Source organism: Saccostrea cucullata, unplaced genomic scaffold (genome assembly GCF_032062105.1).
Source record: "Saccostrea cucullata isolate Sc308-1 unplaced genomic scaffold, CSIRO_AGI_Scuc_v1 ctg340, whole genome shotgun sequence".
NCBI classification, from domain to species: Eukaryota; Metazoa; Mollusca; class Bivalvia; order Ostreida; family Ostreidae; genus Saccostrea; species Saccostrea cuccullata.
The window spans coordinates 294,623-306,949 of NW_026932925.1; the positions used below are offsets into that span (position 1 = coordinate 294,623).

Sequence of the window (12,327 nt, forward strand, 5' to 3'; positions counted from 1 at the left end):
TTTGAAGTTCGTCATGCCATATATAATAAAACTTTCTTTAACATCTTTGTAGTTTCACTGTATTTCGCCTTTCTACCTTTATATTGCTACTCGTAAATTTAAACAAAAAATGGCATTCAAATCAATTTTAGGGGGCCGACTGTAGTTTCCATTGCGCAATATTTCGCGCATCATTGTTAAATGAAACTTATTTACTGTTTATAAGAAATGTTTTTCACTTAATTAAAAAAATTGATAAAATAAAGAAATTATAGGTTAAAAAATTAAATTACGATTTCATTTATCAGATTTTTAAAACGATTTTTCAAATGATAAGTAGAATGGCGTCGTAAAATAGTGTTTTTGACGTAATGATAGAGTGAAGAATAAGTAACAAATATATGCTCCTGAAATTAAAAGCATAGAAATTTGAGAATCTTCCCTTCATTTGTATATTTTTTTTATGTAAATCCTTCATATTTTGTGGAACTCTATAAAAACAGGAAAATTCGTAATTTTTTTGGTATTTTGAGATGTTCCCTATGGGAACGAGACGGTGGAATGTTGTGTTTCTTTCATTTAATGTACAAAAAGGTGTTACCCATCATATATTATAGCTGGAGCAAAAAATCTATTGTAGTATCTGTATAATTTGCTGAAAAATGCCAAAAAATGACACTTTCTAATACAATCCTATAGTAAATGTACCCGTATTTTGAGACGGTCCCTTATAAATACCTGGACGGTAGATTTTTCTCAACCTTGGCATACACACTTGAATCAGTATACGTAATATAAAGTTTGAAAATAAAAAGTTTCATTATTGTAGTTTTCACGCAATAAAACCCCAGACGACCCCCTTAACACTTAGTAAAAAAAATTAAAAACATGTCTATTATTAATATTATGCTTTGCAACCTTAAAAAATTCTTTGTTTTTGATGTAAAAAAAAAGGCATGAAGCATAGCATAAGATAACCTGTTTGACCGCTTAACCGCTGGTGTTAAGGTAGATTTCGTGGATTTCGAGGGATTGATTCTTAAGGAGGATGAAGGATGATTACACAAATGCAATTTACCGAAAAGGTCTATTTATAGATAGGAAACTCCAGACTTAACAGAGATTTTTTTGTACATCAAATGTTAAGGAAAGGAACTGTTCTGTCACAAAATACAATGACTCAATTTTTTAGTACGTGCGTATATATTTTAAAAGAATCCAGTGATGCTTGTGTCAGTTTAATTTTAAAAGAGAGTGATTTGCTGATAATATTTAATTTTTTTGCATGTCATTCGGTTAACTTTACTTTTACGTGTTAACTCATAATTCAATGCAATCCTACATCAAACATACTTAAGGAAAAAAGGTCAACAAAATGATTTAATTTAAAATCTAACTAAACAATTTTATACACAACGTGACTGACGAAATAACTTGACCTTCTAACTTAAGTTTATACTTTAAAGAAAGACCTGATGATGATAAAATAATTTTTTTCGAGTCTGGAAACTTTTAACCTGAATAAACATTTTGGATAAAAACATATTATTGATAATGGCAGGGGACCTAGGTATGATTTAAATAAGGAAACTAACAATTCTTGCTTTTATCACATTTGATAACGTTCAAAGTGGGCATTTCTTAAATTGTCCTTCCACTGAATGAGGGAAAAGTGAATCAAAAAACAAAAAATGTTTTTTCTGTCTTTCCTCGTGTCAACTTTATATTTTGATATTTCACCATAGTTGAAAAGGAAAGACAATAGGATTCTACATGCACAGCTTATAACTTTGTTCAACGAACGAGGTTTTAGAAATATTCTTTTTATCTTGTTTCTGCTTATAATCATTAGGGTCTTAATTCTGTCTTCAGCAGAAACATTTCTTTCCATTAAATTCCCCCATTATATCAATTTTTGTTTTACGTCATCATAGATGGAGTTTTAAGGATACATGTACGTGTATATAGTTTTTGTCCTGTCCTTCCTTCTTTCCGTCTGTCTGTCTGCTTTCCCACAAAAAAACTTTTATTTTGACAATAATATTTGAGTAAGTGAGGCTATTACGTCTATTTCAAAAGGTGTGTTTTTGTGAAAAAACCGTTCTTTGGAGTACCACAAAATTTGATCTCTTGAACTTGACATTAGAGTTTGACCTACTTTACAAAAAAAAAAAAAAACTTCCACTCTTTTATCTTAGCCATAAATTTTAAATAGTTGTAGCTAGGGTTTTTATACTTGATATGTTAATTCATTGTAACAAGCTTAAGACCTTTCAATGGGTATAAATATTTATGATCTTTGGACATTGATCCTAGATTTGAAATTGACACACTTTTGGAAAACTGAACACTTCTTGTGATTGATGGACAGATACACTAATAAAATTTAGCAATCCATGCTTTAAATTTGTTTTACGTTCTTTTGAAAAGTTGTCATATTTAAACGTCGTCGTTTTCCAGCAAAGGCTGTTGATTTAGACCAGTACATTGGGTGAATGATCTTTAGCATGCAAGGAACATTTATACAGTATATGATGTTACCAAAGGACCGTTATCAACTGCACACATTTGATTAGAACAATCAATGTAAGGCACACTTTTTGTTTTGCTATCCAAACCAAGCGCTTTATCAGTAGTGTCACACACTTCCTTTTTTTGTACAAAAACAGAGAAATCAAAATGGTCTAAATACACCCTCATATTGCAATGTTTAAGATACAGTTAATTTTTGTTTATACTAACAAGCTAAGAGGCCCATGGGCCTTATAGGTCACCTGAGCATTATGTAACAACTTTCCAGTGATTGAATTTGATTCATGTTTAAGCCAGATGCTATGGCGTTCACAATTTTGAAAGAGGCACCATTGATCATCATAAGAATACACAAAGAAGCTGCTTAGTTTGTTTATCTAATGCCCATAGTCAGATTAGGGGAAAGAAAAATGCATTTAAATTAATCAGTAATATTCATCAATAATCAGTAGTATCCCTACCACACATTAACCCCTGACATTTAGGCCTAGATCAACACATTGCACGATTTTTGAAAAGGCATCCTTGCTTTTCAAAATATTTGATTAATACCAAGGAGCAAATTTCAAACAATTCATTCCTTTTCAGTATATAAGTACACCCCCCCTTTTGGTAACCCTGACCCTGGGGCTTTGAAATTCACAATATTGGAAGATTGCTCAACATAACTAGATTGCTAGTTCATCTGCTTAATACCCAAGAGCAGAGAAGATTTTCCTTGATTTAATGTATTTTCATTATATAATCAATAGAGCCCTGCCTTAACACGAGAACCCCTGACCCTGGGGCCATAAAATTCACAATTTTGGTAGAGGCACTTTTTCTTATCATAACTATGCACTTAGTTAGTTTATTTAATACCTAGGAGCAGAGAAGAAGATTTTCAAAGAATTCATGTATTTTCACTATATAATCTATAAAGCACCGCCCTTGCACTAGAACCCCTGACGCAGGGGCCATTAAATTCCCAATTTTGGTAGAGGTACTCTTGCTCATCATAACTATGCACTTAGTTTATTTAATTCCGAGGAGCAGAGAAGAAGATTTTCAAGAATTCATGTATTTTCACTATATAATATATCGAGCCCCGCCCTTGCACTAGAACCCCTGACCCAAGGACCATAAAATTCACAATTTTGGTAGAGGCACTCTTGCTCATCATAACTATGTATTTAGTTGCTTTATTTATTACCCAGGAGCAGAGAAGAAGATTTTAAAAGAAATAATTGCATTTTCACTACCTACTTATTTAGCCCCGCCCTAGCACTAGAACCCCTGACCCCAGGGACATGAAATTCACAATTTTAGCAGAAGACTTATTGTTGATAACAATCATGCAAACATTTTGACTGCTTGATGTCCAGGAGTAAAGAAGAAGATTTTTAAAGATTGCATTAATTTTAGTGGTTTTGGCCCCACTCCTCAGACCCCAGGGAGACAGGGATCATGAAATTCACAATTTTTGTTCCCCTTCACCCATAGATGCTTTGTGCTAAATTTGGTTGAAATTGATTCAGTGGTTGCAGAGAAGAAGCTAAAAATGTTGAAATGTTAACGCAAAACGCACGACGACAAACAAAAACGGATAGCAATAGGTCACCTGAGTTTACTCAAGTGACCTAATAAAAATATGATAATATTCTAGTAAGTTTGATGGAGGTCGAGTGGTAAAAACAATGTTTCTGAGTGACATGTTTTGATGGTGAAGTATGTTATTGAGTTATCTGACAACTTAAATCCCATTGTAATCCCCTACTATTCAATATCAAAAAATATATAATTTCTCAACTTATGAACGTTTCACCACAATATTGAGCTTAAAGCAATATGAGCTGCATGTTTGACTTCGGAAAAAAAATATTTCAAATTTGTAATTAACTATATCAATGACAGGAAAATAGAACATTTATAAAATTCTGTTGTTCATATTGCTATGATAGGACTTTTTATTAGCTTTGATTGAAGCAAAATTGAATTATTGTCGTCCTGTACAATAATGATTTCTTATAAAGTACTATATATTCTGTTGTACAGAAATATTTCTTTTGAAATATTTCTAAACTTTATTTTGATCTTTTTGATCATAAGGGTTTAGATTACATTTATATTAATCATAATAACACATTTTACCAGCAAAATAAAATTCTAAAAAATGCAGCTCATATTCCTTTAAACAATTTCAAACTTCATTATTAATTTGCACTTTCAAATTATTATTTTAAAAAAAGGAAAATTTAAACAATTCATTTGGGTCAGTTCATTGTTTCTTTGTTTTCTAGATAATATCGGTAAAACTGTTCTTCATCTCTTGAAATATCACACTTCTCTTTCAATTCTTCATAATTCCAGACCATACAACATGATGGACATTTAATTTCCATACACATTTCTGTAACTTTCATCTTTGTGTACTCATACAATCCGTAAGGTTCTGGGAAAAAAAAACAGAGGGATGGTTTTTAAAATATATTCAGAATTATCACGAATAAAGCTCTGTCTGATAAATAATTAAATAAATAAGGTGATTGGCATGATAGACAATACTTTTAAAAATCGCAAAGGGAGTAAACATTATCGATAGGTGATACACACCGAGTATTGACTCATTTTATAAATGAGAGTACTTTCTAAAGGAATGCCCGTTAGATATTTTAATTGAGGCTTCTCTAAAATGTATTTTGTTGTATTCTAAACATAAAATGTTTCATATAAGAACATAATTTTTAGTTACCTGCAGAATGTGAACAGCTCATTTTCACACAAATATAATTTGTATTGCTGTTTGATATGACATCTTCGGCGCATTTACTGAAATATTTTCTTTGAACTTTTCTGCTTGCATTACCTATCATGATTTTTATTTGGTCTCTTTCTTCCGGTAATTTTATGTCATTTTCGTCATCAGAATTTTCGTCTATTTTTTCCTCGCGTCTACACACACACATAATCTTTCTGTTGCCCTGAGGTTTTTGTAATTCGAATTCCTTTATTGTCTGGAAGAATATGGCGATTTTTAACTATAGTTATCATGCCTTTTTGGTACATGCAACTTTTCACCAGTGCTTCTTTAAGGTCTGTTACACTGGCAACATTCTGAAATAAATGCAATTTCTTAGCGAAAATTCCCTATTCTGTTAAGTAATTCATAGTGTTGTTCGTATAGATTAGATAATTACCTCAATAATACATTCTACTTCCGGTCCAGAAACCCTTTGTAAAGTTATTTTGGAACTTCGTCTGTGTATAATGAAGGACATATTCAATAATTAGTAATTTTCAATATGTAATAAGATGACTGATGTTAGAAAGAAAAAATCTAAATGAACATGCACTACTGTAAATAAAATTGGTTACAACTTAACAATAAATATCAATACGTTTTCTTACACAGGATGTCAAGGAGACTTGCTGACAGGTTGTTTTGTAGATAATATTTCTTAATAAATGTTTTATTGGCCATCGTTATCAAATGAAACTGATTGATTCTGTCTCACATCCTAATGTCAAAGCTTTTAAAAACAATGAAACGTACTCAGGAAAATACTTGTGACCCCTCTTTGTTTTTTTTGTTTTGTTGATAAGCAGTTAGTTTTGCATATTAATACTGTTTTTTTCTGTGTGGGCTGCCTTGTCCGTCAATTTAAGAAAAATAGATATCTACTTATATCTATTGATGGATCCATGCCTCAGTTAAGATTAAAGTTCCTTAAAAGCATACACTTAAGATTAAAAGACGAATATTAAAGCACACATTTTCTTTCTAGTTTCAAAATCATTAAAAGGTTTTGTACCTCCTTATCAAAGCCTCAGTTTCATTATCACTTCCTCTCTGACCATCTTCTCAGTTCAAAATGAAAAAAAATTCTTTATCAAAATTACTTAAAAACAAGAGGTCCATGGGCCACATCGCTCACCTGAGTAACTTGGGTGATGCAGATCTTTACCAGATTCCCCCTCTTGCTATACCTATCATGCCCAACAACCCCCTTCCCTTTTTTATTTTAAAACTTTAGAATCTACACTACCCCAGGATGCTTCCACATAAGTTTCAGCTTTCCTGGCCCATATCTTCTTGAGAAGAAGATATTTTAAAAGATTTGTTCTATATATTTCTATGTAAAACATGGAATTCCCTATTGTGGCCCCGCCCTACACCCGGGGGTCATGAATTTAAAAATTTAATATCTACACTACCCAAGGATGCTCCCACATAAGTCTCAGCTTTCCTGGCCCAATGGTTCTTGAGAAGAAGATTTTTAAAGATTTGTTCTATATATATTTCTTTGTTAAACTTGGATTCCCTATTGTTGGCCCGCCCTACCCCCAGGGGTCATGATTTTAACAATTTCATATCTACACTACCCAAGGATGCTCCCACATAAGTTTCAGCTTTCCTGGCACAGTGGTTCTTGAGAAGAAGATTTTTAAAGATTTGTTCTATATATTTCTATGTAAAACTTGGATTCCCTATTGTGGCCCGCCCTACCCCCGGGGGTCATGATTTTAACAATTTAATATCTACACTACCCAAGGATGCTTCCACATAAATTTCAACTTTCCTAGCCCAGTGGTTCTTGAGAAGAAGATTTTTTAGTGACCCCACCCTATTTTTGTCTTTTCTTGATTATCTCCCCTTGTAAGGAGACTTGGCCCTTTATTTTAATAATTTAAAGTTTCCTTTACCCAAGGATGCTTTGTACCAAGTTTGGTTAAAATTTGCCCATTGGTTCTTGTGAAGAAGTCGAAAATGTGAAAAGTTTACAAACGGACGGACAAACAGACGGTCGGACGGACGGACGACGGACAAAATGTGATCAGAAAAGCTCACTTGAGCCTTCGGCTCAGGTGAGCTAAAAAAGCAAGCAAATAAAAAAAGTCTGTTATAACACATAATGCACTTTTAATAGCTTTCAAAAGAATAAATACTGTATTCAAAGTTATCATAAAAAATATGTTATGTTTTTATGTTGTTTTTTTTTCAGTATCTCTATCCTCTAACAAGCTGCGTACATGTATTATGTGCAAGGCATTGTGTAAAGAATACGAACGTTTACTCACTTCTTCTAAAAAAGCTCTTTCGAATTTTCTCTTTGAAGACCAACATGAAAATTAATCCGGCAATGAGGCAGGCACAGATTATTATGAGAGCTATGTATCGTTTCTCTGATGAACATTCTATATGACTGATCATGGGCTCACAAAAGAGGAGCTAGATAAGGGAATTCATAGAAATGTACTAGATAGAACAGAATTTCTGGATATTTTAGTATATTAAAATGAAATTTCAACTTTTCATTATATTTGTACAAAATGAAATTTCAGTTTTACATTTAGGCGTCATTTGAAAATAATGAAAAAGGTTTTTTTTTATTAGAAAGCTGTTTTTATCAATTACATTGTATTTAACATTTCTTTTGTATATTACCTGTTTCTGATTTCTTCTATATCAGGAGCGTTTGTGAGCAGTTTATAGCAATCTTGGTCTAGCAAAACATAGTAATAAAATATTAAACTTTTCACGCGAGATAATGCAGAAAAAAAAATATATAAATTCATTATTTTTATTTGAATTTGTTCTCAAATAAAGTATCTTATTGGACAGGGTTTCGAGAAAGTAAGGCATTCCGTATCTTGGCTATTCCAAATTTTGGCATCGCGGATACTGTATCTAGCACAGTTTCCTGTTAAACAAAAATTTCTAATTACGTACGGAAAATAAATGTGACACATTTCATCATATATCTTATCTACAGATATTCATTACTACGGAATATTCAAAATAATTGTATTGTACATGTAATGATAAATAGGTATTATTTGCTCATATTGAAAGCAAAGTGCATAAGTAGATATATAAATAATAAAAAAAATGTATGGTGCCTGCTTCAAGTACAACGATACCTATATAATTGCTTGTAAATGTACATGTAAATACCTGTTAAAAACCATACAGGAACGCACACCTCTAGTAGTTTTGTGACCTCTTTATTCAAGACACAGTGATACTCATACTTATAAGACGATGTATAGTTATTTAACATGTCACATTTTTTCAGCTTCGCTGCCTTGTCCCAAGATTCCTTGTTAACAGGACAGGAAGTGACGTATGTTATTGTTGGTAATGATGCTGGAAAGGAGATTCCCTCACAAAGCATGTTCAATGTAAACTGCAAATATCGAGAGCTTTGCATGAAAACAAAACTGTAAGCATGAATTAAGTAGGGAAAAATCTAAAGCATTGCCACTAATATGTACATTTGATTTTCAAATATTTACATTTCCAATGTCTTTGTCCGAGATAAAATTACAAATTGTAAATGTACTTTATTTCCAAACAAAGTATTGGTGCGGTTCCAAAAAAACCAAGTGCAGGGCGTAACAAACAGCTAAACAGAAGCAGGGATTAAAGCACGTGTATTGGCGGAATCAAAGCATGTAGATTTAGGGAATAACTGTCAGATTTTCAATTTCATGACGATGATCAATCGACTGGCTTGCATGATAATTTTATGCATAATTTTGACCCAATCGATTGATCACATCATGAAATCGAAAAATAAGACAGCTATTCGATCCTTAAATATTCATTCTAAATACAGAGTGTAAATAATAGTACATACTTACCTCTGCAGAACTTGTATTACAATAAATGCATATTCTGCAAAGGTTGATTAATAACTAGAGTTTTCGAACTCGATGGGCCTAGAAGAAACTTAAAATTATTACCGAAAAATTAAGACTATAATACCTTTTTAAAAAGGGCTTGGTCCCCCTAAAAAAAATTACTACAGTTAACTATAGTTAACTCTAGTAAATAAGTGTCAAAGTTTTCGTCAAAGTTTTTCAAAGTGTCAAAGTTTTCGCCAAAGTTTTTCAAAGTGTCAAAGTTTTCGCCAAAGTTTCCAAATTGTCAAAGTTTTTGCCAAAGTTTTTCAAAGTGTCAAAGTTTTCGATAAAGTTTTTCAAAGTATCGAAGTTTTCGATAAAGTTTTTCAAAGCATCAAAGTTTTCGATAAAGTTTTTCAAAGTTTTCGATAAAGTTTTTCAAAGCATCAAAGTTTTCACCAAAGTTTTCAAAATATCGAAGTTTTCGTCAAAGTTTTTCAAAGTGTCAAAGTTTTCAATAAACTTTTTTGAAGTGTCAAAGTTTTCGATAAAGTTTTTCAAAGTGTCAAAATTTTTGATAAACTTTTTTCAATTTAAAGTTTCAAAGTTTTAGATAAACTTTTTCAACGTGTCAAAGTTTTCAATAAAGTTTTTCAAAGTGTCAAAGTTTTCGATAAACTTTTTCATATTGTCAAAGTTTTTGATTAACTTTTTCAAAGTGTCAAAGTTTTTAATAAACCTTTTCAAAGTGTCAAAGTTTTTAATAAACTTTTTCAAAGTTTTTGATAAAGTTTTTTAAATTGTCAAAGTTTCCGATAAAGTTTTTTGAAGTGTTAAAGTTTTCGCCATAGTTTTTCAAAGTATCCAAGTTTTCGATAATTTTTTTTTAAGTGTCAAAGTTTTTGATTAAGTTTTTAAACTATCAAAGTTTTCGATAAACATTTTCAAAGTGTCAAAGTTTTCAATAAACTTTTTTAAAGTGTCAAACTTTTAGATAAACTTTTTCAAAGTGTTAAAGTTTTCCATAAACTTTTTCAAAGTTTTAAAGTATCCAAGTTATTAATAAAGTTTTTCAAATTGTCAAAGTTTTCGATAAAGTTTTTTGAAGTGTCAAAGTTTTTGCCATAGTTTTTCAAAGTATCCAAGTTTTCGATAATTTTTTTCAAAGTGTCAAAGATTTCGATAAAGCTTTTGAACTATCAAAGTTTTCGATAAAGTGTTTCAAAGTGTCAAACATTTTGATAAAGTTTTTTTTAAAGTGCTAAAGTATCCAAGTTTTCGCCAAATTTTTCCAAAGTGTAAAAGTTTTTGATAAAGTTTTTCGAAGTGTCAAAGTTTTCACCAAAGTTTTCAAAATATCAAAGTTTTCGTCAAAGTTTTTCAAAGTGTCAAAGTTTTTGCCAAAGTTTTTCAGTGTGTCAAAGTTTTTGCCAGAGTTTTTCAAAGTGTCAAAGTTTTCGCCAAAGTTTTATCAAAGTTTTCGCCAAAGTTTTTCAAAGTGTCAAAATTTTCGCCAAAGTTTTTCAAAGTGTCAAAGTTTTCGCCAAAGTTTTTATAGTGTGTCAAAGTTTTTGTCAAAGTTTTTCAAAATGTCAAAGTTTTCATCAAAGTTTTTCAAAGTGTCAAAGATATCACTATAGTAAATCAAAGTTTTCAAAGTGTCAAAGTTATAATTATAGTTTACTATAGTATTTTTTTGTTAGGGGGGACTTAAAAGACCGTTTGACATATCCAAGAAGATCAATGTGTCAGATGTTGAAATTCAACTGTATTTTCAAATTGATTAATTATCAAATTGAATAGACTTATCCGAGAATGAAAAGCACTTATCTCTACATGTATCTAATATTCTTACCGTGCTGGTCATTATGACAGAAAAAAATGGCTTTTATTACCATATTCAAATTAACCTTGCACAGGTCTACAATACTGAAACATAAAGAAAATGATGAAATACAGTTCATTTGTAAGTAATATTTCTTATTTCTTTCTCCAATCTAAAAATATCCAGTTTATGTCTGTTTTTTTATACATCTGTAATAGTATTTTATCCAGAAAGAATCATTTTTTGATATGTAATATGTAATAGTGCTGACTCTACCTCTAACAGTCGTAATATTACATGTATAAGAAACTTGAAATTGACATGTACTCATCCAAGTTCTAGATTTTGTTTCGTGAAATTGCAGGCAATTAATATCTAAATCTTTCAATTTCGTATATTGTTTCTTTTTTTCTAATTAATATTTTTAGAAGCAAGCTAGCCCAATATTATTTTGCTTATATTACAAAGGGCAGACGTGATTATGATATTCTGAAATTCTGATATTCGTGAAAATAAAAATATTAAATATATTTTTTTTTATTAACGAAAATGTATTGATCTATAATCTTGTAATAATAATGTGACGATGAGGATCAATGTCTACGTATTTTTAAATGACCCTCGTATTTAGCTTGTACGGTTATAACTTTGATGATTAGATGCAATCGTAATGATTTAATATAGTTTAAAATGTAACAGTCAAATAACTATCAATTTTTAATTTATTATCTTTATGTGAGATTGCATTGTCCCTTTAACAATTCAAAACACGTAGATCATTGGCGGATCTAAGAATCTCGAAAGGGGTATGAGTTTGGGGTCGAAGTAGGGGGTCACAGACACATTAAAATAATTTTGAATTTTAAACCTTATGTATATTTTTGACACAAAAGGGGAGGGTTGTGCAACCAGGGCCCTACTCTAAATCATCCACTGCAAATACCCAGCCCAGTTGCAGTTAAAATAGAAAGCTATTTTTAACGCACACTAATCTGAAAATAACTCAAGAAAGGTACGCACGAGTCACATATTGCATCTAAAATACATTTAGTTGAAGAAGCGTAGAAGTAAAATAGCTTTCTTTTCTTATTTAACAGATAAAAAAAGAATACATGTAGGTTACTTTTGTTTCATAAAAACATCAACCAATTATACCTTTGAGTGCACCTTGTATGGAAATCCCCAAAAAATAAAGACAAGAACCAACTTGAAATCTAAATAATATGTTTGCAGTAAATATAAGGGTAGGGACTTGAAACATCCGAATAAAAAAATGGTAAATCATTAAAAAAATATAATTATGAAAATGATTTTGTCTGTGTCATATTGTATTAATAAATAATTGATAAAGTTACTGATTCATTCAATATCTTTTTACTTATTTA

At 31.0% G+C, this 12,327-nt stretch overlaps 1 protein-coding gene and 1 long non-coding RNA gene across 2 annotated transcripts; both read right to left on the reverse strand.

Annotated features, from left to right (window-relative positions):
• Positions 1-4,768: 4,768 nt before the first annotated feature.
• LOC134236539 (uncharacterized) lies at positions 4,769-7,701 on the reverse strand. The gene is made up of 5 exons (XR_009985629.1): positions 7,570-7,701; positions 6,303-6,348; positions 5,688-5,748; positions 5,243-5,604; positions 4,769-4,942 (listed from the first exon to the last, which is right to left on the reverse strand). It is a non-coding gene; the product is annotated as an uncharacterized LOC134236539 (long non-coding RNA).
• A 387-nt stretch (positions 7,702-8,088) lies between these two features.
• Positions 8,089-11,042, reverse strand: LOC134236523 (uncharacterized). The gene is made up of 3 exons (XM_062718699.1): positions 10,973-11,042; positions 8,447-8,678; positions 8,089-8,192 (listed from the first exon to the last, which is right to left on the reverse strand). Exons 1-3 carry the CDS (start codon positions 10,982-10,984, stop codon positions 8,089-8,091), a joined length of 348 nt encoding a protein of 115 aa, XP_062574683.1. The 5' UTR covers positions 10,985-11,042.
• Positions 11,043-12,327: the final 1,285 nt, after the last annotated feature.